The sequence below is a fragment of the Hakea prostrata genome, chromosome 4 (genome assembly GCF_041222555.1).
Source record: "Hakea prostrata isolate BN-2017 chromosome 4, UWA_Hpros_2, whole genome shotgun sequence".
Taxonomy (NCBI): Eukaryota; Viridiplantae; Streptophyta; class Magnoliopsida; order Proteales; family Proteaceae; genus Hakea; species Hakea prostrata.
In genome coordinates, this window is record NC_142603.1 from 24,827,928 (window position 1) to 24,849,973 (window position 22,046).

At 37.9% G+C, this 22,046-nt stretch overlaps 1 protein-coding gene across 1 annotated transcript; it reads left to right on the plus strand.

The window, feature by feature from the left end:
• The first annotated feature begins 1,696 nt into the window (after window positions 1-1,696).
• Window positions 1,697-9,206, plus strand: LOC149018581 (pleiotropic drug resistance protein 1-like). Its single transcript, XM_089152769.1, has 24 exons — window positions 1,697-2,584; window positions 2,692-2,812; window positions 2,920-3,008; window positions 3,128-3,212; window positions 3,322-3,481; window positions 3,574-3,650; window positions 3,904-3,957; window positions 4,071-4,161; window positions 4,249-4,550; window positions 4,647-4,928; window positions 5,010-5,326; window positions 5,435-5,595; window positions 5,713-5,816; window positions 5,933-6,086; window positions 6,172-6,279; window positions 6,387-6,529; window positions 6,617-6,949; window positions 7,035-7,325; window positions 7,419-7,502; window positions 7,596-7,729; window positions 7,810-8,037; window positions 8,129-8,300; window positions 8,386-8,640; window positions 8,728-9,206. The coding sequence occupies exons 1-24, from the start codon at window positions 2,031-2,033 to the stop codon at window positions 8,983-8,985; spliced, it is 4,557 nt and encodes a 1,518-aa protein (XP_089008895.1). The 5' UTR covers window positions 1,697-2,030; the 3' UTR covers window positions 8,986-9,206.
• Window positions 9,207-22,046: the final 12,840 nt, after the last annotated feature.

A 22,046-nucleotide genomic window follows, 5' to 3' on the forward strand; every position in this document is an offset into this window, starting at 1 on the left:
GGGGGGGTAACCAGTGGCCTTAGTAAGATCATTAGGGTGCTAACTCAAAGTGATGGCCGAATCCATAAGGGTTAGTGTCCCATACTTTCCAATGTAGTATAACAAGTAGAAGACCACTACATGGCTAGGGATTTCTCCATGTCACAACCCTTCCCAACCGAAGTAATAGAGAAGTGGATAACCTGTGGTGTTGAGAGGCTTTTGACATATGGAGGGCATTTACTCTATTTCTTTGGGTTCCAAAACAACAGCCAAATCTAGGAGGGGCATATGGCAGCTAGCTCGGCAAGGTTAAGGAGTGGGAGGTAGCCCCAAAGCTATGGTCAAATCCATGAAGAGTTGGTTCCCAACAGTATATAAATGACAATAGGTAGAGGACCAACATATATAATTTTGACATGGTATTGGTGGCATGTAGGATAATATTTAACCATGCATGCATTTGATTCATTTGTGTGTTCGGTGAACTCATCCCTTAGAATTCTCTCTTTTGGATGGTGATATAGGTGTAGAACCCGTAGGGGAGATGGGGCCTAGCGCTAGGGATAGTACATATTTGTCTTGGGTGACGTGCCCACCGAATTGCCAACTACACATGGCTGGGCCTATCTTATTAGGTCAATCCTCGCATTCGACGCGTTCAACTTCATAGGTGATCCAGGCGAGCTGGACGATACAAGAATCCTAATCAATCAAGTTACACTATAAATATCCCCACCTAACTCATTTAATAGTAATGCTCATTTACTCCCCCAATGTTCTTTAGCTATTTAGTTAAAATGTTTAAAACCTCATCCTCAAGGTGGTGCTGCAATTGAATCTGACTTGACTGTCGGAGGTGGCCACCTGACTATCTTGGTCGACCTACTCTCACTTTTGTCTGTGTGAATAGGTTCTTGCCAAACTAGCTAGGGTTTAATCATGGTTCACTCAGAAAGTCAGATTCAATGCTGCACATTAATTGCATAGCACTGAGCTGCAAATGGTGAATATTCAAAGTGGTGGTCAAAATTCGATCTTGATCACTTGTTTTTCTTTTTTCTTGTTTCTTTTTACTCTTTGGACTACGCCAACTTTAACCCCCCCCCAAAAAAAAAAAAAAAAGAAAAAGAAAAGAAGAAGAGAAGCAAAAATGAATCCCAAAAACTCAGCGTTGTGCACTAATTATGCAACACTGAAGTCGAGCCCCAAATTTGGCGGCAACAATATGACTCCCTATTGAGTTCGAGAAATAAAATAAAATCATATTTTATCTCCAACAACAAAGGAGTGCACGTCCCATCAATGAAGACATTGCTTTATAATCATTTTTCTTTTCTTATGTTTGAAGTTAATACTTTAATGAGTCGACTTTTGAAACACCAGGCGTTGTCGATAACGTGTTTGAGAGTTTGGAGTTTGGACTAATTTCAACCCATTATTTTTAAACTTGTTTTGAGCTATGTATGAGTTGGACACGTTTATATGAATATTAAGGCTTACCTTTTAGGCAAAAGAAAAATGAGCAACCTGGCTTTTTCATTTTTTCAAATATACATTTTGTGCCCTCAAATCTTTAAGAATCACTATGGATATTTGATATCTTCCCAGTCTCTGACTGGTTCCTTGTGTTCCTTCTAATATTTAAATGTGAAATTCGTGGGCATGCAAACATCGTGAAAGCATGTCTATCTTTTTGCTTCTACCATGAATAAAATGATGACTTGGAACCATTGTCGACTGAGCAATTCTCCAGCTCTTCGAACTCTTACTTTTTTATGGGTTTTGGTGGGTTTCGGTGGCTCCTGCAACTCTGGAATTCCTTATCCGTTGAGAAACACAAAGAACAACAAAAAACCCATTTCAGATATTGAATTGCAATTGCTTAGGAACTCGAATCAGATTTGGGTTCTGAGTTGCAATTGCTGATAAACCCATTTCAGATATTGAGTTTGCAATTGCTGGCAAACCCCATTTCAGATACTGATTAGCAGATTCTGTCTGTGGTGGGTTTCAAAGTCTGAGTTGTTCTTACAGTTTTGGGTATTTTAATGGAGACTAGTGAATCAAATGGAACTTTTAATTTCAGTGTAGGTAGTTTGGGAAATGCTAACTATTTTAGTACAGGTAGTCCTAACTATTTCAGTACAGGTAGTTTGGGGAATGCTAATTATTTTAGTCTAGGTAGTTTGGGAAATCCGAACTTCAGTGTAGGTAGTTTGGCAAATACAAGTTTTCGTTTAGGTAGCTTGGGAACTCCAAGTTTTCGTGGTAGTAGTTTTCGAGCTGGTAGCTTCCGCATTGATAGTTCTTCATTATATAGAAGCTCTTGCAGTGGTGCGAGTGATGTCTTTTCCAGAACTTCTGTATCTCGAGAAGGGGGTCTCAGTGATGAAGAAGCTCTCACATGGGCAGCTATAGAAAGCCACCCTAATTACAACCGCATAAGGGAACATATACTGTCTCTTGCAGAGGATGAGTTCAATGAAATTGATCTTGAGAATCTTGGGATCACGGAGAGGAAGATTTTGTTGGACAGATCCATTGAAATTACAGAGGAGGAGCATGAGAAGTTCTTGTGGAAGCTCAAGAACCGCCTTGATCAGTAAGAAACTCCTGACTTTGATTTTTTTTTACTTCATTTATGGTTTTACTACTAAGTATTTATGTTTTTCTAAATTGAAATGTTTTTTCTTTTTATTGATTACTCAGAGTTGGAATTGATGTTCCAACCATCGAAGTTCGCTTTGAGCATGTAAGTGTAGAAGCAGAAGCTCATGTGGGAAGCAGAGCCTTGACAACAATTGTCAACTCTGTAACTAATGTGCTTGAGGTATTCAATTTATAAATCACCATATGAAATGTTGTATTCCCCATTGAATTGTGTCCTATCAGAAACAAATTGAAACTGACCATAAGAATTTATTGTCTGGTTTTAAGGGGATCTTGGGTTATCTACGTATTGTCCCAAGCAAAAAGGTGCCAATATCGATCCTTCATGATGTCAGTGGAATAATCAAACCTGGCAGGTAAGAACATTGAGAAGATCAAACTAGAGTTTAGTTTGTTTTGGATTTGGTTCCTTTCAAAACAGTGAGACTAAGGTTCTGTGGCTAATCTAAGTCATTGATTGATCTGAGCACTGCAGAATGACATTGCTTTTAGGACCTCCAGCGTCTGGGAAAACCACACTGATGTTGGCTTTGGCAGGAAAGCTTGATAAAGATCTAAAAGTAAGGAGGTTAAACAGATATAGATGTTCTTTATCAACTCTATTTGTTCTTCTTTTGCATTTTACCATTTATCTGAATATTGACACCTGAGCACCTACATCCTATTCAGTTCTCAGGTTCAATAAATTACAATGGACATGGAATGGATGAGTTTGTTCCACAGAGAACAGCAGCTTATATCAGTCAACTTGATCTCCACATAGGGGAACTAACAGTGAGAGAAACCTTTGCTTTTTCTGCAAGATGTCAAGGGGTAGCAAGTCGTTATGGTAAGTCCAACTCTAAAACTTGGCTAGTTTTAGATTGAAAGCGAACACTAACTTGAATTATTTATTTCCAAATGCGGAACATCTGCATGCAGATATGTTGGCAGAGCTATCCGAAAGAGAAAAGGATGAGAAAATTGACCCAGATCCTGATCTTGATGCTTTCTTTAAGGTATGAAGTCCTTTTTAGTAATTAATAATTGGTTTTGACTACAGTTTATCTTGTTGAGGTTCAAGATAGACCAGTTATCCAAAATTTAAGGCAAAAAAGAAAATGAAGACCTCTATGATTCATTTTGCAAATGAGTTCTTAACTGCAAGTTTCTCTCATTGATATTAGTGATTTTCTGGCCTTCTTATAGTCTAATTTGCACATTTTTATCCTAGTTTTTATGTGAGAAGAAATTTGGTTTTTTCATCTGCAGGCAGCTTCACAAAAAGGCCAGGAGGTCAGTGTAGCCACAGACTATATTCTAAAGGTATTGACATTGGAAATTTGTCTAAGGATAAGGAAGACATTAGGATATTTGGATAGAAGTCTCTTATTTATTTATTTATTTGTTTCTCTTCTTGTTCCATGTAAAACTTGCAGACTTTGGGACTTGAAAGTTGTGCTGATACAATGGTGGGAGATGAAATGCTGAGAGGTATCTCTGGTGGACAAAGAAAGCGTGTTACAACAGGTAGCATGACTTGGTTTTAATGGAGAGGGGGTTTGATATTTTTCTTCCGTAATCATGCATTCTAATTTTATTGTAAGATTCTTGCAGGGGAGATGCTGGTTGGACCAACCAGGGCACTTTTCATGGATGAGATATCAACTGGTTTGGATAGTTCAACAACATTTCAGATTGTGAATTCAATTAAGCAATCAATTGCTATTCTAAGTGGGACAGCTCTTATCTCACTCCTCCAGCCAGCACCAGAAACTTACGAGCTCTTCGATGACATTATTCTCCTATCGGAAGGGCAGATTGTATATCAGGGCCCCCGTGAACATGTTCCAGAGTTTTTCGAGTCCATGGGTTTCAAATGTCCTGAAAGGAAAGGAATAGCTGACTTCTTGCAGGAGGTGAGTTTCCTTCCAATGCATTTTCCTTTGTCACTTTTGTTCCTTGAATCTCTAGGTTATACCAAAGGTTGGACTATATTTTAATTCATTTGACAGGTGACATCAAGGAAAGATCAAGAACAGTACTGGGCTTATAAAGATATACCTTACAAATTTATCCCTGTAAAGGAATTTGTCGAGGCTTTCCGATCATTCCACGTAGGGCAGAGGTTAACAGATGAACTTGCCACCCCATTTGATAAGCACAAGAGTCATCCTTCTGCCTTAACTACCAACAAATTTGGTGTCAGCAAGAAAGAAATTTTAAAAGCCTGTTTCTCAAGAGAGCTATTGCTGATGAAAAGAAATTCATTTGCCTATATTTTCAAACTCATACAGGTTGGTAATGATTTTTTTTGAAAATTTGTTCTTTAAATTCAATTAGCACCACTGACTTAAGGATTCTTGTTTCCATTTCAGCTTACTATTGTGGCATCCTTTACAATGACACTCTTCTTGCGAACTGAGATGCACAAAGATTCAGTGGAGCATGGTGGAATTTTCATGGGTGCTTTGTTCTTTGTTGTCACCACAATGACTTATAATGGAATACAAGAGCTCTCTATGGCTGTCACTAAGCTTCCAGTGTTTTACAAGCAAAGAGACCTCCTATTCTATCCGTCTTGGGCATACTCGCTGCCCTCATGGATCCTAAAGATCCCAGTGACACTTGTTGAAGTTGCTATATGGGTGATCTTAACCTACTATGTCATAGGTTTTGATCCAGAAGTAGGAAGGTAAATCCATATGATGAGGGTTTTTTAGAGCCTTTTGCAGAAGTCTGGCTGTCCTCTGTGGTGGCAATTGTTGTCCTGGCAATAACTAGGAGAATTTTCCTATTGCAGGTTTTTCAAACAGTATCTTCTACTTGTATGTATTGGTCAAATGGCATCCGCATTATTTCGACTCATTTCTTCATTAGGAAGGGACATGGTGGTTTCGAGCACATTTGGTTCCTTTGTATTAATTGTATTCGTAATTCTAAGTGGTTTTACCTTGTCTAGAGGTACTTGTGCATTTATTTCTAGTTTGATTTCTACCCTTTCTGGATTTATTTCAATTTGACTGCTTTCACTTCTTTATTCTAGGTTCAACTTCATAATAGATTGATTATTTGTCACAGAAAATATACGGAAATGGTGGATATGGGGCTACTGGATCTCTCCCTTGATGTATGCACAAAATGCTATAGTAGCAAATGAATTCCTTGGGAGAAGTTGGAGCAGAGTAAGGGTCTTTTTGTTTTCTACTCTGATCATAACCTATCAAGAAGGTTAATGATTGGAACAAAGGTCATTGTTGAAGTCAAATGACATTGTTTGATTCTTCTTTCCATGTTTCAGCTTCTACCTGATGGAGAGACCCTAGGAGTGGCTGTCCTGAAATCTCGTGGGGTCTTCATCGAATCTTATTGGTATTGGATTGGAATAGTGGCATTGACTGCTTATATTTTCCTATTCAATGGCTTATTCACAGTTGCTCTTGCTTATCTCGACCGTGAGTATAATTCACTGATCAATTTAATGTTTGATGAGTACCTCAGTTTAGTTGTTAACTCATGCCTAATAATTTGATATTGCAGCAATTAGGAAACCTCAGCCAGTTCTATCAGAAGAGGCCTTGGAGGATAAACATGCCCACAGGATCAGAAAAATGATTGATTCATCATCCAGAGGAAAGATTTTTGCAGGTAAGTAGATAACCAGATCTGTTAGGCTGAAAGAATGTCCTCTTTGTTACTTCTCGTTTTTAAACCTGGTAGGCTACTCGGTCAAAACAACATAAATGTTCAATCAGGAGATGAAATTTTATCCAAGTCTCCATCTATGGTGAGTGAGAGCAATGAAGGCAACCGGAACAAGATGCAGGGATTGGTTCTTCCATTTCAACCTCTTTCCCTCACCTTTGACGATATCAGATACTCTGTTGACATGCCACAGGTACCATTTACATTTCAATCAGAGAAATTTTTTTCTCCATAGTTCTATCTAATGCACTAATGCTCACTGGTTAAACTGAACATCCAGGAAATGAAAGCACGAGGCTTTAAAGAGGACCGGCTGTTGCTTCTCAAGGGAGTGAGTGGAACTTTTAGGCCAGGAGTCCTTACGGCTCTAATGGGTGTTAGCGGTGCTGGTAAGACCACTTTGATGGATGTATTGTCTGGAAGGAAAACTGGGGGTTATGTAGAAGGAAGCATCAGGATATCTGGCTACCCAAAGAAACAAGAAACATTTGCTCGTGTATCTGGGTACTGTGAACAGAATGATATACATTCTCCTCACATAACAGTCTATGAATCCTTGCTCTATTCTGCTTGGCTTCGGTTAGCTCCTGAAATCAATTCTTCCACTAGAAAGGTATAAGGGCTAGAAATTTTAGTCATTTTCTTTTTGCTCCTTGTTGATCTGTTTTACTAATTGATAAATCAATTAATGATTGTAGATGTTCATTGAGGAGGTCATCGAGCTGGTAGAGCTGGAATCCTTGAGGGAAGCACTTGTTGGGCTTCCAGGAGTAAATGGTCTCTCAACAGAGCAGCGCAAGAGGTTGACCATCGCAGTTGAATTTGTTGCCAACCCTTCAATTATATTTATGGATGAGCCAACTTCTGGCCTGGATGCAAGGGCAGCAGCAATAGTGATGAGAGCAGTAAGAAAGATTGTGGACACTGGAAGAACTGTGGTTTGCACCATCCACCAGCCAAGCATTGACATATTTGAAGCATTCGACGAGGTTTGAAATCTTCATGGTCGATGTTCTCATAAGCTGTTTGTTTCTTTTTTGTGGTACTGACTTGATTCTTAAGCCTTTCGTACTCTACAACAGCTTTTATTATTGAAGCAAGGAGGAGAAGAAATATACGTAGGCCCATTAGGGACGCATTGTTGCAAATTGATCAATCACTTTGAGGCAAGTCAAACTACTGTGGGTAAATAAAATTTTTGGGAGGACTTCTAGCCTTGGTACATATGAATTCATCATACTTGTCTGTATTTCATGAAGGCGATCGAAGGAATCAGTAGGATAAAAGATGGATATAATCCCGCAACATGGATGTTGGAGGTGACAGCACCCACCCAAGAGGCAGCCTTTGGTGTAAGCTTCAATGAAATATACAGGAATTCAGAACTGTACAGGTAGTAAATTTTCTCCTTTAAGTTGCCAGGGTTGTAACTTGCAATTGTATCTCTTAACTATCTATAAATGAATCCTTCAGGAGGAACAAAGCAATGATCGAGGAACTGAGTAAACCTGACCCTGGTTCGAAAGACCTCTACTTCCCTACTCAGTACTCTCAATCTTTCTTCACGCAATGCCTGGCTTGTCTATGGAAACAGCATTGGTCCTATTGGAGGAATCCACAATACACTGGAGTGAGGCTGTTCTTCACAGCTTTCGTAGGTCTGTTGATTGGGACAATCTTTTGGAATCTTGGAACTAGAACGTAAGTCATCTTACAGTTGAGTCTGAAGTTATGCTCTTCTTTTATCTCTATCTAAAATACTAACTTAGATTCCAAATTTTTTGAATTGCAGGGGGAGGAAGCAAGATTTCTTTAATGCAATGGGTGCTATGTTTGGTGCTGTTACATTCCTTGGAATTCAAAATGCATGCTCAGTGCAACCACTTGTATTTGTTGAGCGGACTGTGTTTTATAGAGAGAGGGCAGCTGGGATGTATTCAGCTATGGCATATGCCTTTGCTCAAGTATTCCCTTTTCTTCTTATAAGATCAACATTACTTGTTTCATCATTGATTTGTTCCTCACAAAGTGGACTTTCTTGTGGTGCAGATTTTGATTGAAATTCCACATATCTTCGTACAGACTGTTATATATGGAATTATGGTGTATTCCATGATTGCATTCGAATGGACTACTGCTAAATTCATTTGGTATCTGTTCTTCATGTATTTCTCATTGTTGTATTACACCTTTTACGGTATGATGGCAGTGGCCATGACACCCAACCCACACATGGCTGCTATACTTTCCTCAGGATTTTATTCATTATGGTGCCTCTTCTCAGGAGTGATAATTCCAAGACCAGTAAGTTCCAAGGATTTCCCCCATTTTAGATGAAAACGATTATTGGAACTAAATTTTAAATATTTACTTATTTTTTGTTCATTACAGAGCATTCCTACCTGGTGGAGATGGTACTACTGGTCTTGTCCTGTTTCATGGACATTGTATGGCATTGTCGTGTCACAGTTTGGAGATGTACAGAATAAGCTTGAATCAGGAGAAACAGTAGTAGAATTTCTAAGGGATTATTTTGGATTCAGACATGACTTCTTAGGAGTCATTGCCGTCGTCATTGTTGGATTCAGTGTTCTTTTTGCATTCATGTTTGCTTTCTCAATTAGAATATTCAACTACCATAGAAGATAAGATCTGCTGGATATTGACAACAACCAATGAGCTATTTACATGGAGAAAAATCTCAAGGTTCTGAAGTTGAAAATTCTGAAACTAAGTAATGAATTTTTTATGGATCGAATTTTGTTGTTCAATCATTGTATCACATTGTATGTAGAGAGAAGCAGTTTCATTTATTTTTTGTGTGGTGTAAAACTTGATATTTTACAATAATAAATAGAGAAGTTCCATAGTATACCTCAGAAATCAGGAGTTTCATTATTATAGCATCAAAGGACAAAGATTTCATTTCCTTGCAAAATTGTGAATGTATCTACAGGTATACTTTTTCTCTCTTGGTATGTAGTTTACTGTGATGCTGTGAAATTATATCTCTGTATACTCTCACCCATGTTGTTTCCAGCCATGTGTGTTGATACAATAATGTTGGTTCTCTCTCTAGGTCAATGTTGTATTGCTAAAAACTGTTGGTAAAGTGGATATGAATCGCTGGATTTCATTGTCAGAATAGAAGAACTACAAGTACTTATACATGTTAAATACAATACAAAGACTAGTCAACAGTCCAGCTGGCAATAGGTAATCCTAAGTGGTAGACCTTGCTAGCATCACACCCCCTCAAGCCTACGGGATCACAGACCATAAGCTTGCGTCTAAGTAGAATAAAGTGAGACCGAGGGAATCCCTTAGTCAATAAATCTACAAGCTGATCCAATGTACGAATATATCGAACTGTCAACTGATGTGAAGACACAAGATCATGAAAAAAAATAGAAATCCACCTCAGAATGCTTGGTGCGAGCATGAAATATGGATTGGCTATCATATAGGTGGCCCCTATGTTGTCACACCATATTAGTGGAGCAGCAAGTAGATAAACTGAAAGCTCACCAAGTAGAGAACGAATCCAAATAAGATTAGTAGCAACCGAGGCAATTGCCCGATATTCTAGCTCAGTAGAGGATTTAGACACAGTCCTTTGCTTACGAGATGACCAAGAAATAAGATGATTTCCTAAGTAAAAACAAAAATTTGTAGTTGAACATCGGTCATCTGGGAAACCAGCCCAATCAGCATTAGAACAAGCTGACAAAATCATAGAAGACTGTTGTGAAAAGAACAACCCCATAGTGGCCATGTCTCTAACATAACAAAGTATGCATTTCACTGCACTCCAATGAATGTTAGTGGGAGAGTGCATAAACTGTGCCACTCAACTAACTGCAAAACCAATGTTAGGTCTCGTGTTTGACAAATACTGAAGAGCCCCAACTTCATGTCTATACTCAGTACCATCAACAAGTGCAGTCCCATCATGAAGAGACATAGGTACACTAGAGGCAATAGGAGAAGCTACTGACTTTGCATCAGGCATCCTAATCTGGGTAAGAAGATCAATAATGTATTTGTGCTATGACAAAAGTAAACCATCAAATGTCCTAGTCGCCTCAATACCAAGAAAGTAATGAAGAGGACCTAAGTCCTTGATGGCAAATGTTGTAGATAGAGTCTTCAAAAGAAAACTATTAGCATCAAAGCTATTACTTGTAACAAGGATGTCATCCATATATATAAGAACAAATATTCATCGAGTGATAGAAGAAAAGAGAGGAGTCAGTCTTGGATCCCAAAAATCCCTGAGTGAGTAAAAAAGATTTCAACTTAGAATACCAAGCAAGAGGCCGGAGCTTGTTTGAGGCCATAAAGAGACTTTCTAAGGCGGCAAACATGAGTTGCTTGAGCCAGGTCAACAAAACTACAGGGTTGCTCTATGAACACTATTTCAACTAGAACACCACGTAGAAAGGCGTTGGATACATTAAGCTGACAGATAGGCCAATCATTTAAAATAGTAAAGGTGTATCATGTATGCTTCACAATAGAACTAAATGTATCCCCAAAATCAAAGCCTAGTTGTTGATGATAACCTTTGGCAACTAAACGTGCGTTATACCTATAAATAGTCCCATCACCCTTCCTTTTGATTTGAAAAACCTGTTTGCTACCTATCACATTTTGTGAAGGATGAGAGGGCACCAACTCCCAAGTTCCATTGTGAACCAAGGCATTAAATTCTTCTTGCATTGCAATACACCAATGAGTAAAATTGAACCGCCTTACCAAGACAAGTTTGAATAGAGTTAGATTCACTTATTGTATGTAACACACTCACACCCCATCTAGCCGATATCAGATATACCCGAATACCCGTGGGGGCAATACACTACAGGATCTAGGTTCACAGCATAACACAATATAAAATAATCCAAAGAGCTAATGAATAAAAAGGTATCAATTCTAAAAATCATTGAGTCATCCGAAATGATAAACAAAGTTATAATCAAGGTTAAAGGAAAAATTAATGTCAAGCAATGAGAAGTCTCGAATTTATCAAGAAAGGTTTAAGAGAATGTAGTTTAATCCTTTGATTTCCCAAAAGAGAGTTGTGCAATCCTAGTTAGGCTCTACCATGTCTCTAAAATAATCAAGCGGTAATCAAAATGACCACGCACCATACGAGCAGTCCAAGCATGGACACTTGTCTCCCTAGGTCTTCACATCTTCTTCTGCTAGGACATCATATGGCTCGGTTGGTGACAAATACTCTGGAATGATTGACTTCTCATAACTTGTAAAAGAATCTAGAGAATATATATTTTTGAGGAATGAGTTCCACAGAACTCAATGAGGTCAACATAGTCATATATCATGCTTTCATCACATACATCAATAAACAACATATATCAATATAATGAAATAATGAATGAATATGCAAATATATTCTTAAGCACTAGCAAGTGAAGTCTCTATAGTAGACATGCATTAAGTCGTAACAACAACCTCCTCTAGGAAGTCTCGTCAATTTGATCCCTCACAGACTAGCTACCTCTGTTGGGATCCAGCAGTATAGGGGTATAATCATATCATACCATGGTTGGAGGATTAGGTCACTACTCTCTCACCACACAAAATTGGTATGAGTACTGGCACATGTTAGGCATAAGCCTAGCCCAATGCAAGGTTAACTACATTGCATACTACATTTGGTTCAAATACCTTTCCTCATGTCTAGTGCCCTGTTGGTATGCGTATCCTTCTCCAACTATGAATGTTATTCCTCACGGACTAGCTACCTTTGTCGGATTAACATTTTGTAACCCTATGCTCGTAAACATATGCTTTTGCGAACACTCTTCTGTCTCATCACAGACTGACTACCTCTATTGGACAACCACAAGCCCCAAACCCTCCACATATGCAATCTTATCATTGCATGATAATAGTGGGCATGCATCTCCTCACAAACTGGATACCTCTGTTAGACGCCCACAAGACCCAGCCACTGCTATCGGGTCACTCGATTTCAATACCCATGCCGAAAGGATAGTAGCATGTGAAAAAATGTAATCTAGCCATGCATTTAGACACCCACATATAATACACATTATGAATAAATGAATGCAAAGGCACCAGGGGTAATAGGTGAACCCACAACCCCTATTTGATAAACAAGTAATGCATTATCACCCAATATCCTAACACATCGCAATCATTAACATCATTTAAATGAAAAAAATAGAAAAAGTATAAAACATCAAATTACGTTGTATCCGTGCAAAGTCCTACGACAAGTTAGAGTAATAAGATAGTAATATAAATATAAACATAAACATAAACATCAAATTACCTTTTATTTGTGCAAAGTCCCATACAATTCATAAGACGATATTTGGCAGTTATAATAACAAGATATATAATAATCATATGAATACACAATACATAAAATGTTTTTCTCACAATATAAAAACAAGCTATGTAAAAATTAACAACACGACATATGAAAATGCATCTCTCACCTATAAATGACAATAGTAAACTCCAATGTCCAAGAATTCCACAAATTGAGAGTGCAAAATATCCAAAATAACCCTAAAAGCATGAAGATTAAATTTAGATTTAAGTTGGAGTCAAGAATAAGCATCAAAAGAGCCAAAACACTTCACTAGAGCAGGGGCCAGTTGGATAGGGCCGATCACTCACCCAGTCAACTGGCCATTGGCTTCAAAGCGAAAAGGCCTCTTGTCATATTTCAAAACCCAAACTTTTGGGGACTTTTGGAGTGGTCTAGAAAACCCCGACTGTGGACACTCTTGTTAGGTCTTTAGATCGGATCCTACCTATTCTTTTTTTTTTTTTTTTTTTTTTTTTTTTGAATCCTCAACGCCATCAATGTCCTTAAAACACCTTCCAAATACCCCAATTAGTCTCTAGTACAAAAGCCCCAATTTGGTTCTCAAAGAGTTGCTCACGGACATTTCAGAGAGGATGAATTGGTCTAACAATGAAGGAATAACATAATTCATCACTTATTTGGTTGGTAAACACAATGAGGAGTAAGAATACACATTCCATTCAACTCAAACTCACCAATCTCATCCATAAAGCCAACAATCCATCAAAATACCAATAAAAAACTTGAAAGAGGGGTTCTTAGAGCATTTTTACCTCAAGACGTGATTATCCTTATGATTCGCACTTCGGCACCTCCAAGCGTATAAATACCTCTTCAAAATCCTTCTTCTTCTCCTCTCCCACAAACTCAGCCTCCAAACATACTAAAAATCTTGTTTATGAGGTTAAAGAGCAAAGATAGATTTTTAAAAACAAATTTCTGAAATTACCCCTATTCTAGGCAAGGGGCAGTCGATTAAATCATGCAATCGGCCCCAATCAACTGGCCCTCTATCTCCTTCATGCAAATGCCGATTTTGATGGGCTTCAGAGGGTAGAAATCCCTAAATATTCCCTAATCAATGTATAATTTACCTTGACATTTGAGTCATCTAACATTACTTTTCATGCATGCCAAGATCTCATTTTTATGCCTTCTGGACTGATTTTCTCTTTCCTCTTGAGGTCCATTAGGGTGGTCCCTTCTTCTTCTTGTTCATCCGCCTCCACAAGTTCAATTTCGAACCCCCAAACTCTAACTCAAATGATTCAGAGTTGTTTTCTACTCAAACTCCGGGTTCCTGGGTCCAAGATATAAGTTCATCAATTTAGAATTTTTAGGATTTCACATTGTAGCACTAAAGTTAAGGTGAACTCTAAGGCTTCAACGACCCACTCCTATCGCTTGTAGTCATAGGAGGTTGGTTCAAATGAGGTACATCGGACCCCACCAAGGAAGATCTTGAAGTCCTAACATAAATATTCTGAGTGAGATTGTCATTGGGCTAATCACCAAGTGTCAGTGACTCATCCCTTATTGTAGGATTGACCGAGTCAAGTTGAGGCAAATGGGGCAAGGTATTATTATCACTAGGCCCACTACTGTTATTTTCACCAGGCCCACTACTTTTATTTTCTTCAGGCCTGCTACTATTATTATCACTAGGGCCATCATTAAGATAACAACTACCCATTTGCCCAAGAGTACCCACAAACAATTGCCCATTAAAATTAGGCCCAGTAGCAATGGGGTTGGGGAATATTTCATTAATGAGGACATTATTTTGCCCAGTATTACAAGTAGACAAAACAACCGGTGTTGGGGAAGACAAAATCAAAACTTAATCTGATAACCAATATGAAACTAAAAACTCTGAATCAAGATGAAGCAAAACCTTCATAGGGAAACAATCGTTCATCAAACTCTACATGCCGTGATATAATCGACTTCCCAGAGCTCGGCTCATAACAAATATAACCCTGGAAGAGGCCAGATACTAGGCCTTCGGTGGTGCTCCGCTGATGGGCCAGTGCTTGCGCTGGTAGTGCACAGAGCTAATGCTTGCAAGGTCGCACTCGATAAAAAGTCCGAACATTGCGTAGCGGGGGGTGCTACGTCGCCGCTACTGTATTCCCTCTATTTTGTTTACCGAAAAAAAAAAAAGAGGTCGGATAGCCCAAGAAAACACAAGGTTGAGAACATGGACGTAACTTGGATTCAAAATATGATCTCAACTACGGGAAGCAAAGACACCAAAACACACTCAAAGAACCATAATCAGGCTTGCAATTAGACAAAACTTCATAAGGAGACCGATTTCGATCCTAAAGCTGCAATTGGAATTCGATTAAGCAAATAAACTGCAGTGGTCACAACAGCTGTCCAAAACACCTGAGGAAGCTTAGCTTGAAATGGTAAAGCAAGACCCAACTCAACAACATGCCTATGCTTCCATTCTGCAATACCATTCTGTTGTGCCGTATAGGGACAAGAAATTCTGTGACTAATTCCATTACCAGAGAGTAACTAAAAAAGAGACTTAAACTCAGAACCTCCATCAGTTTGAAGACAACAAATCTAAAACACTAAGAGGCTTCACAGGTAGGTAATTGTGCAGCTGAAACACCAAGTTGTTGGAGTATGAACCTTGTGCATGGAGGATCAAGGTGACCGAGAGTCTATGCTAATCAACAGTAGAAGCAACAAGAGCCACAGAAGGCTTACAACTAGAATCAGAACATCCCATACAAGAAACTAAACTATCTGGACGCTCAGATGCATCCTTACTACAACATAGAGTAGTTACATCATTATTCAACAACGAACCAGAAGCAGTTAAGAAACAAAATGTAAAGACCATTAAAACTCCTTCCTTCGACCAAAGCTTTGTGAATCTGCAGATCCTTGACAATGAAATGATTAGAGTAATACTGAAAATTAGTACCATTATCTTCATTGAACCTTGAAATTGAAAGAAGCTAGGTTATGTTGAACTTGAGGAACACATAGCACATTTCTTAGAAGAAATCGATGAGAAGAAACCATAACAGTTACATTTCCTGTGAGTAATGGAAAGAGACGAAATGGCCTACAAAAACATTATCAGACCCAGTATATAACTCATGAACTTCTAGATGGGCCAAATCTATAGTCAAATGGCTATTAGAGCTTGAATAAAAAACCCAAGCAGAAAAACCAATCCATCTCTGAAATACAATACAAAGACTAGTCAATAGTCCAGCTGACAATAGGTAATCCTAAATGGTAGACCTTGCTGGCAAGGCTTTATCACAGACAATTCTTTTGAGGATTCAACCTTGATATATCCTAGTAAAGCATTGCAACCCCATCAATGTATGGTTTTTTTTTACTATTCTTTGAGATGGTGTTCCAAATTTTCTAGTTTCCTCAGAACTGATTTTCTGAGAATGCCTCAGTAAGGAGTGATTTGATTTTGATTGAAGAAGGTAAAAGAGCTAGGCTTTGTAGGCCTAAAATGATTATCGGTGAGGTTGCAAAGTCTAACATGCATAACCTTGTTTACCTTGGAATTGAAGTTCTCAGGATGCCTTAGTAAGGAGTGATTTGGTTTTGATTGAAGGAGGTAAAAGATCTAGAGGCTGCACGCTTAATATGATCATTGGTGAGGTTGTGAAGAGTGACATGCATAACCTAGGTCGTGTACAAATATAACCATGACAGCGCCTATTGGAAGGCAAGGATCCACGCTAGCAGACCCAGATCTATATATTTTTATAATATTTTACCCTTGTTCTATATCCGGCCATTGAAATAGGAATGGTCAAGAATCAGTATTAGCCTTGGTTGATACCAATACAAAATTGGTTGACCTGACAAATGTTATACCGATTCCTCAAACCATGCGATGGACATAGCCAATCAGCACAGGTCCCCTTTGCTTTCCCCTTGACAAGAATAACAATGTTGCATTTAATTTGATGTTAACCCCATTTTGGGTTTGGTTGAGGGAAAAGGCTCAAGGTTGGCTATTTTGTTCTTGGGTGATGCCTCTCTTTCTCGTTTTTCTTTTCTGCTCTTCGGTGAAAGCTTGGATTGATGCCTTGATAACCCAAAATCTTCCCAAGCCAAAGCACAGAAAAATCCAAAGAATACCCAACCCAGATCAAACTGGGCTTGGCATATTCAACCTTTAATCTTACACCTAAGCTTGAGCTCAATGCCCACTAGTGGAAGCATGTTTGATACACAAGATCGGCCAACATAAGAAAGGGCTGGGAAAGGGTGTTGGTGGCTAACAAAGAGAGTTGATTTCTTGCTGTGAAACTTAGAGAATTCATTAATTAACCAAAAGGATTACATAAGGTATCTATAGGCAGTGATATACACGAAAACGGTGACATGTGTAGTGATAGATCACTCCTTTACTAGCCCCCACAAGCAAAACAGGTCAAGAACGTAAGCTTGTCATGGAGCAAAAGAAACCAAGAATGATGCAATCCTTTAGTGAGAGTATCAGCAATTTGATCGAGGGTGGAAATGTAACAAACAACCATTTGTTTGGAAGAAACCAAGTCTCTCACAAAATGAAAGTCTATTTCGATGTGCTTGGTACGAGCATGAAAAACAGAATTCACTGTCAAGTAGGTAGCACCAATGTTGTCGCACCAAACCATAGGAGCTTGAGAAAGAAAAGCCCCAATTTCTCCGAGTAATGACATCAACCAAAATAACTCTGTAGAGACAGCCGCACTATATTCCACTTTAATGGAAGACCAAGACACAATTTTTTGTTTGCGCAATCCCCATGAAACAAGATGGGAACCAAGATAGATACAAAAAACCAATGGTTTAGTGCCTATCATCTAGGCAGCTAGCCCAATCTGCATCAGCATGCATAGGCTGACAAGACAACAAAAGACTCCTTTGAAAAGAAGAGGCCATTAGTAGGAGTACCACATAAATAGTGTAGGATTTGCTTGATAGCAAACCAATGCACATTAGTGGGTTGGTACATAAACTTAGCAACCTTATTAACAGCAAAGCTGATATCGCGGTGGGTATTAGCTAAATACTGCAAGGCACTAACTATATGTCGATACAAAGTCCCATCAGGCAGGTTGGTACCAGTAGTAAGACTCAAAGAAGTACTAGAAGCTACAGGAGTTTGCATAGATTTTGCCTCATGCATATTTACTCGGCGAAGAAGATCCAAGATATATTTTATTTGGGTCAAATGAAGACCATCAACAGTTTTAGTGGCTTCAATTCCCAAAAATAGTGCAAATACCCAAGGTCTTTGAGAGAAAAGGTGGTAGAAAGAGACTTAAGGAGCTCAGAGATAGCCTGGAGACTATTGCAAGTGACTAAAATGTCATCAACTATATAGATGAACACATATATAGTCACACCGTGCTAATTGTAGATGAAAAGAGATGGATCAATTTTAGATCCTAGAAGCCCAATCCACAATAAAGGTGGTCAACTTTTGAAACCATGCACGTGGGGCCTGCTTGAGGCCATAGAGGGATTTGCACAATAGAAAAACGTGTTGTGGATGTATTGGGTCAATGAAGCCCGGAGGTTGAGACATATAGACAGTCTCTTCTAAATCTCCATGAAGAAAAGCATTGCATATATCAAGTTGTTGAATTGGCCAATCCTTGGAAATTTCAAGTGACAAGATAACACGAATTGTCGTATGCTTAATGACAAGGCTAAAGCTATCATCAAAATCAACACACCGGGTTGTTGATGAAAGCCCTTAGCCATGCGACGAGCTTTGCAACATTCAACTGGCCTATCAGATTGCCGCTTTACACAGAATACCCATTTGTAGACAACCACATTATACGAAGGATTGGATGGAATAAGGGTCCAAGTGCCGTTAACAAGAAGAGCATTAAACTCCTCTTGCATAGCTTGTCTCCAATGAGAATTAGCAACTGCCTAGTAGGTAAAGCAGGTTGGAACCAAAGCATCATCACTTGTTGCTACAAGATTTAACCGAGTCACGGGTTTTAAGGAACCAGTCTTGGAAAGTGTGACCATAGGATGGCAAGGAGCCATAGCCAATAGTGGAGTTGAAGTAGAGAAGCTTGTCACGGCCAAAGAATCAGCCGAGGCAAATGGACTAGAAGAACTAGTCGGTGAGACCTCAGATGTACCATGTCCTTGGGGTGAATCTAGTGAGCCAGAGGCTCAATGGACCTAGCGATTCTGGTAGGCCCAAGGCAGCTGGTACTAAGAGTCTCCGCATGAGTAGTTGAGACATCAATGGGGAATGAAGGACTCACAAAGTATATATGCGTTCAACATGAGTACAGGACTGAGTGAACTTGAGGCTTTGTAAACTCAAGGCATTCCCTCGTTCTGTAAGTTAAATATATGTTGGAAACCTAAAGCTGTGAAATGAGATTTTGATTTCATTTATGAGAAAATACATAAGAGTACATGTTTACAGTAGGCCCATGACATAAGCCCACAACATAAAGGCCCATGATACATGGCTAATGCTCAACAATATATTACTGGATACTACAGCAATAAAATCCTGGAATCTTAAGCCTAAAATTAATGCATGTCTCCTTCAGATTTGATTTAGGCATTGGAAAGTCTCCAGAGAGAGAGAGATTGATAGTTCAAATATAATATTAGCCAGCCAGATGTTAGTTGATTATGGAACGATGGCGACAAAGCAAAGCAAGAGTTTGAATGAAACTTGTAGGGGAATTTATTTATTTTAAAATAAACAAGCAAATAAATAAATGAAGCTTTATTTATTTATTTATCGAAACAAACAAACAAACAAGAAAGTTTTTTTTTCCCCTTTAGGCAAGAATGTAAGATGATCCATTTTTATCTTAATCGTAATGTCTGAGACTCTGAGCTGCCCCAGTGAGAGTTTATTTTTAAATATCACACATTGTCCGGACTACGGACGGGCGTTTGGAAGATTTAAGTTAGTAGGCTGTACATTTCAAACCTGATCCCAACTCTTAGATGACATTTTGTTTTCGTGACAGCAAAGAAGTTTGGTTGGGAAGACAATGTATATATTTGTACAACTGTCACCTCGCAATTGAGATGGGTGACCACTGCAATTCTGTGACAAGCTGTGGTATAGATTTTTCAGATTTTTTATTAGTCGTCCTGCATCCGTTTTTTTTTTTCTTTTTTTACTATTACAATCCCTGGAGTTTGGGATTATTCACCTATGACAATGGAGAGGCTTTTTTTAGAATCTTCTATCACATACTTAAGAAGGTGACCCACCTCTGCTCTACTTTATCAACAGTATTAAAAGATGGGTCTTATTCTTAAATGTATGATTAAAGATTGAAGGAGCACAATCCTTTTAACTGTAGAAGGAACCAAGGGCTATAAGACTTACATGAACAATGACGACTAGTAAGCAACTCAGATCATAATACTTCCCATGGTTTCTTAATGAAACTCCAACCCTAGGTCGGAGGAAGATAATGAATGGATGTGGGGTTTACCTAAACTTCCACTTAAATGTTGTGTAACATGTTTGGTTGGTTTTTTTTTTTTTTTTTTTTTTTGTTTTTGGGGGGGGGGGGGGGGGGGAAGGGGTTGTTGGGGAGGGGGGGTTGGTTTCAGTGAGAATTAATTGCTTAATGTTTCGGACAATTGTATGGATTAGATTTTGCCAATCATGCAGAAAACCATATTCTAATGCTCTCCCAGTTTGGAGCATAAACCAATTTTTAACCATATGTATTTGCAAAGAGGATTGAAATTCACTGGCTGTCCTTTCCTAATAACCTCTACAAACTGAGAATACGTTTAAGAGGCCATGAGAATAAGTTTAAGAGACTCAGAAGAGAAAGCTAGGCTAAATGGGATAAAAAAAAAAACAGATAATAAATGTTCAGTTTAATTTACACCTAGAGAAGTTGGAGCATAATACTTGGGTTTTCAAATGCTTCCTCAGTTGGTGTGCCAGGTTCTCTATGGATGATTACTTAACAATCAGTATTAGTTCAAATAATTGATAGATTCTCTCATTGTTGACTAATAATCTTGGAGAATTTGTAAACTGTTTTTTTATCTATCCCTTATATACAATTTTGGGACTTTCAACAAAAATCAAACTTTACCATTAATTTGAGTCTGGGTGTAACATAGAGTTAGAGTCTTCATACAAATTAAAAATATAATAATAAATAAATAAATAAATAAAATAAAATAAAAAATAAAAAGAATAAGAAAGATAGATTATATATTTTTAGTAAAAGTTACAAAAATAAGTAAGCAAAAGAACCAAGAAAACAGACAGAGTCTAGAGGAGGCCAAGTGAGTTTTCTCAACTTACAGAGGTGAGATCCTTCATCTCAGCATCAACAATTTGTACACGAACGAGAGAAAGAGAGATCATTCATGAACTAATGCACTATCTTGAGATTCTTTTACATTTTTAGATTAATAAATAACATATACTTCTTGGGTTTGCAAATTAATGGTTACATCTCTTGGATTTTATTATATTCCAAAATTTTCCTTGTGCTTAATAACAGTTATATACATCTCAGAAAAAAATTGCAATTGCAGGGCATGATATCCCTGTCTTCTACTATGAAGGCTTAAAGGTCATTTTATTAAATTAAGAATAGAAAATAATAATAATAATAATAATAATAATAATAATAATAATAATAATAATAATAATAATAATAATAATAATAATAATAATAATAATAATAATAATAATAAAAATAAAAAAAACATTTGCAGAGGGTGATCCCTATCTTTTACCTTATACCCTAGATATTTTAAAAAACAGATAATTACTATTAGCCCCCTGTACTTTAATTTTATTACTACTGTATCCTTGTACTTTTCAAAATTACTAATCCAACCCTTAACTTTGTTTGCAATTACTATTGCCCCCTTAACGTTAAGTTCCGTTAGTTTACTGATGATGTGGCATCTTTATATTTTCTCAAAAACCCCAAAATACCCTTATACTTATCTTTTTACTTATTTACCCTTTTGTCAAGTTACAATAGTACCCTTAATTAACTGGGAGAAAAAAAAAACTATAATCCGTTTTATTCTCAAAAAAAAAAAAAAAAAAAAGAGAAAAGAATGATTGAATAAAACTCAAATAGAAACAGAAGAGGAAAACTGAATATCATCTAAAATATTTTCAAAATAAATGAAGTTTAATGAAGGTGGGAAACCAAATTGGATTTGGATTTTTCTCGTTTCTTTAACTCAAAATAAATGAAGTTCAGTGAGGGTGGGAAACCAAATCGGATTTGGATTTTGCCCATTTATTTAATTCAAATAAATGAAGCTTCGTGACGGCGGGGGAAACCAAATCGGAATAAATGAA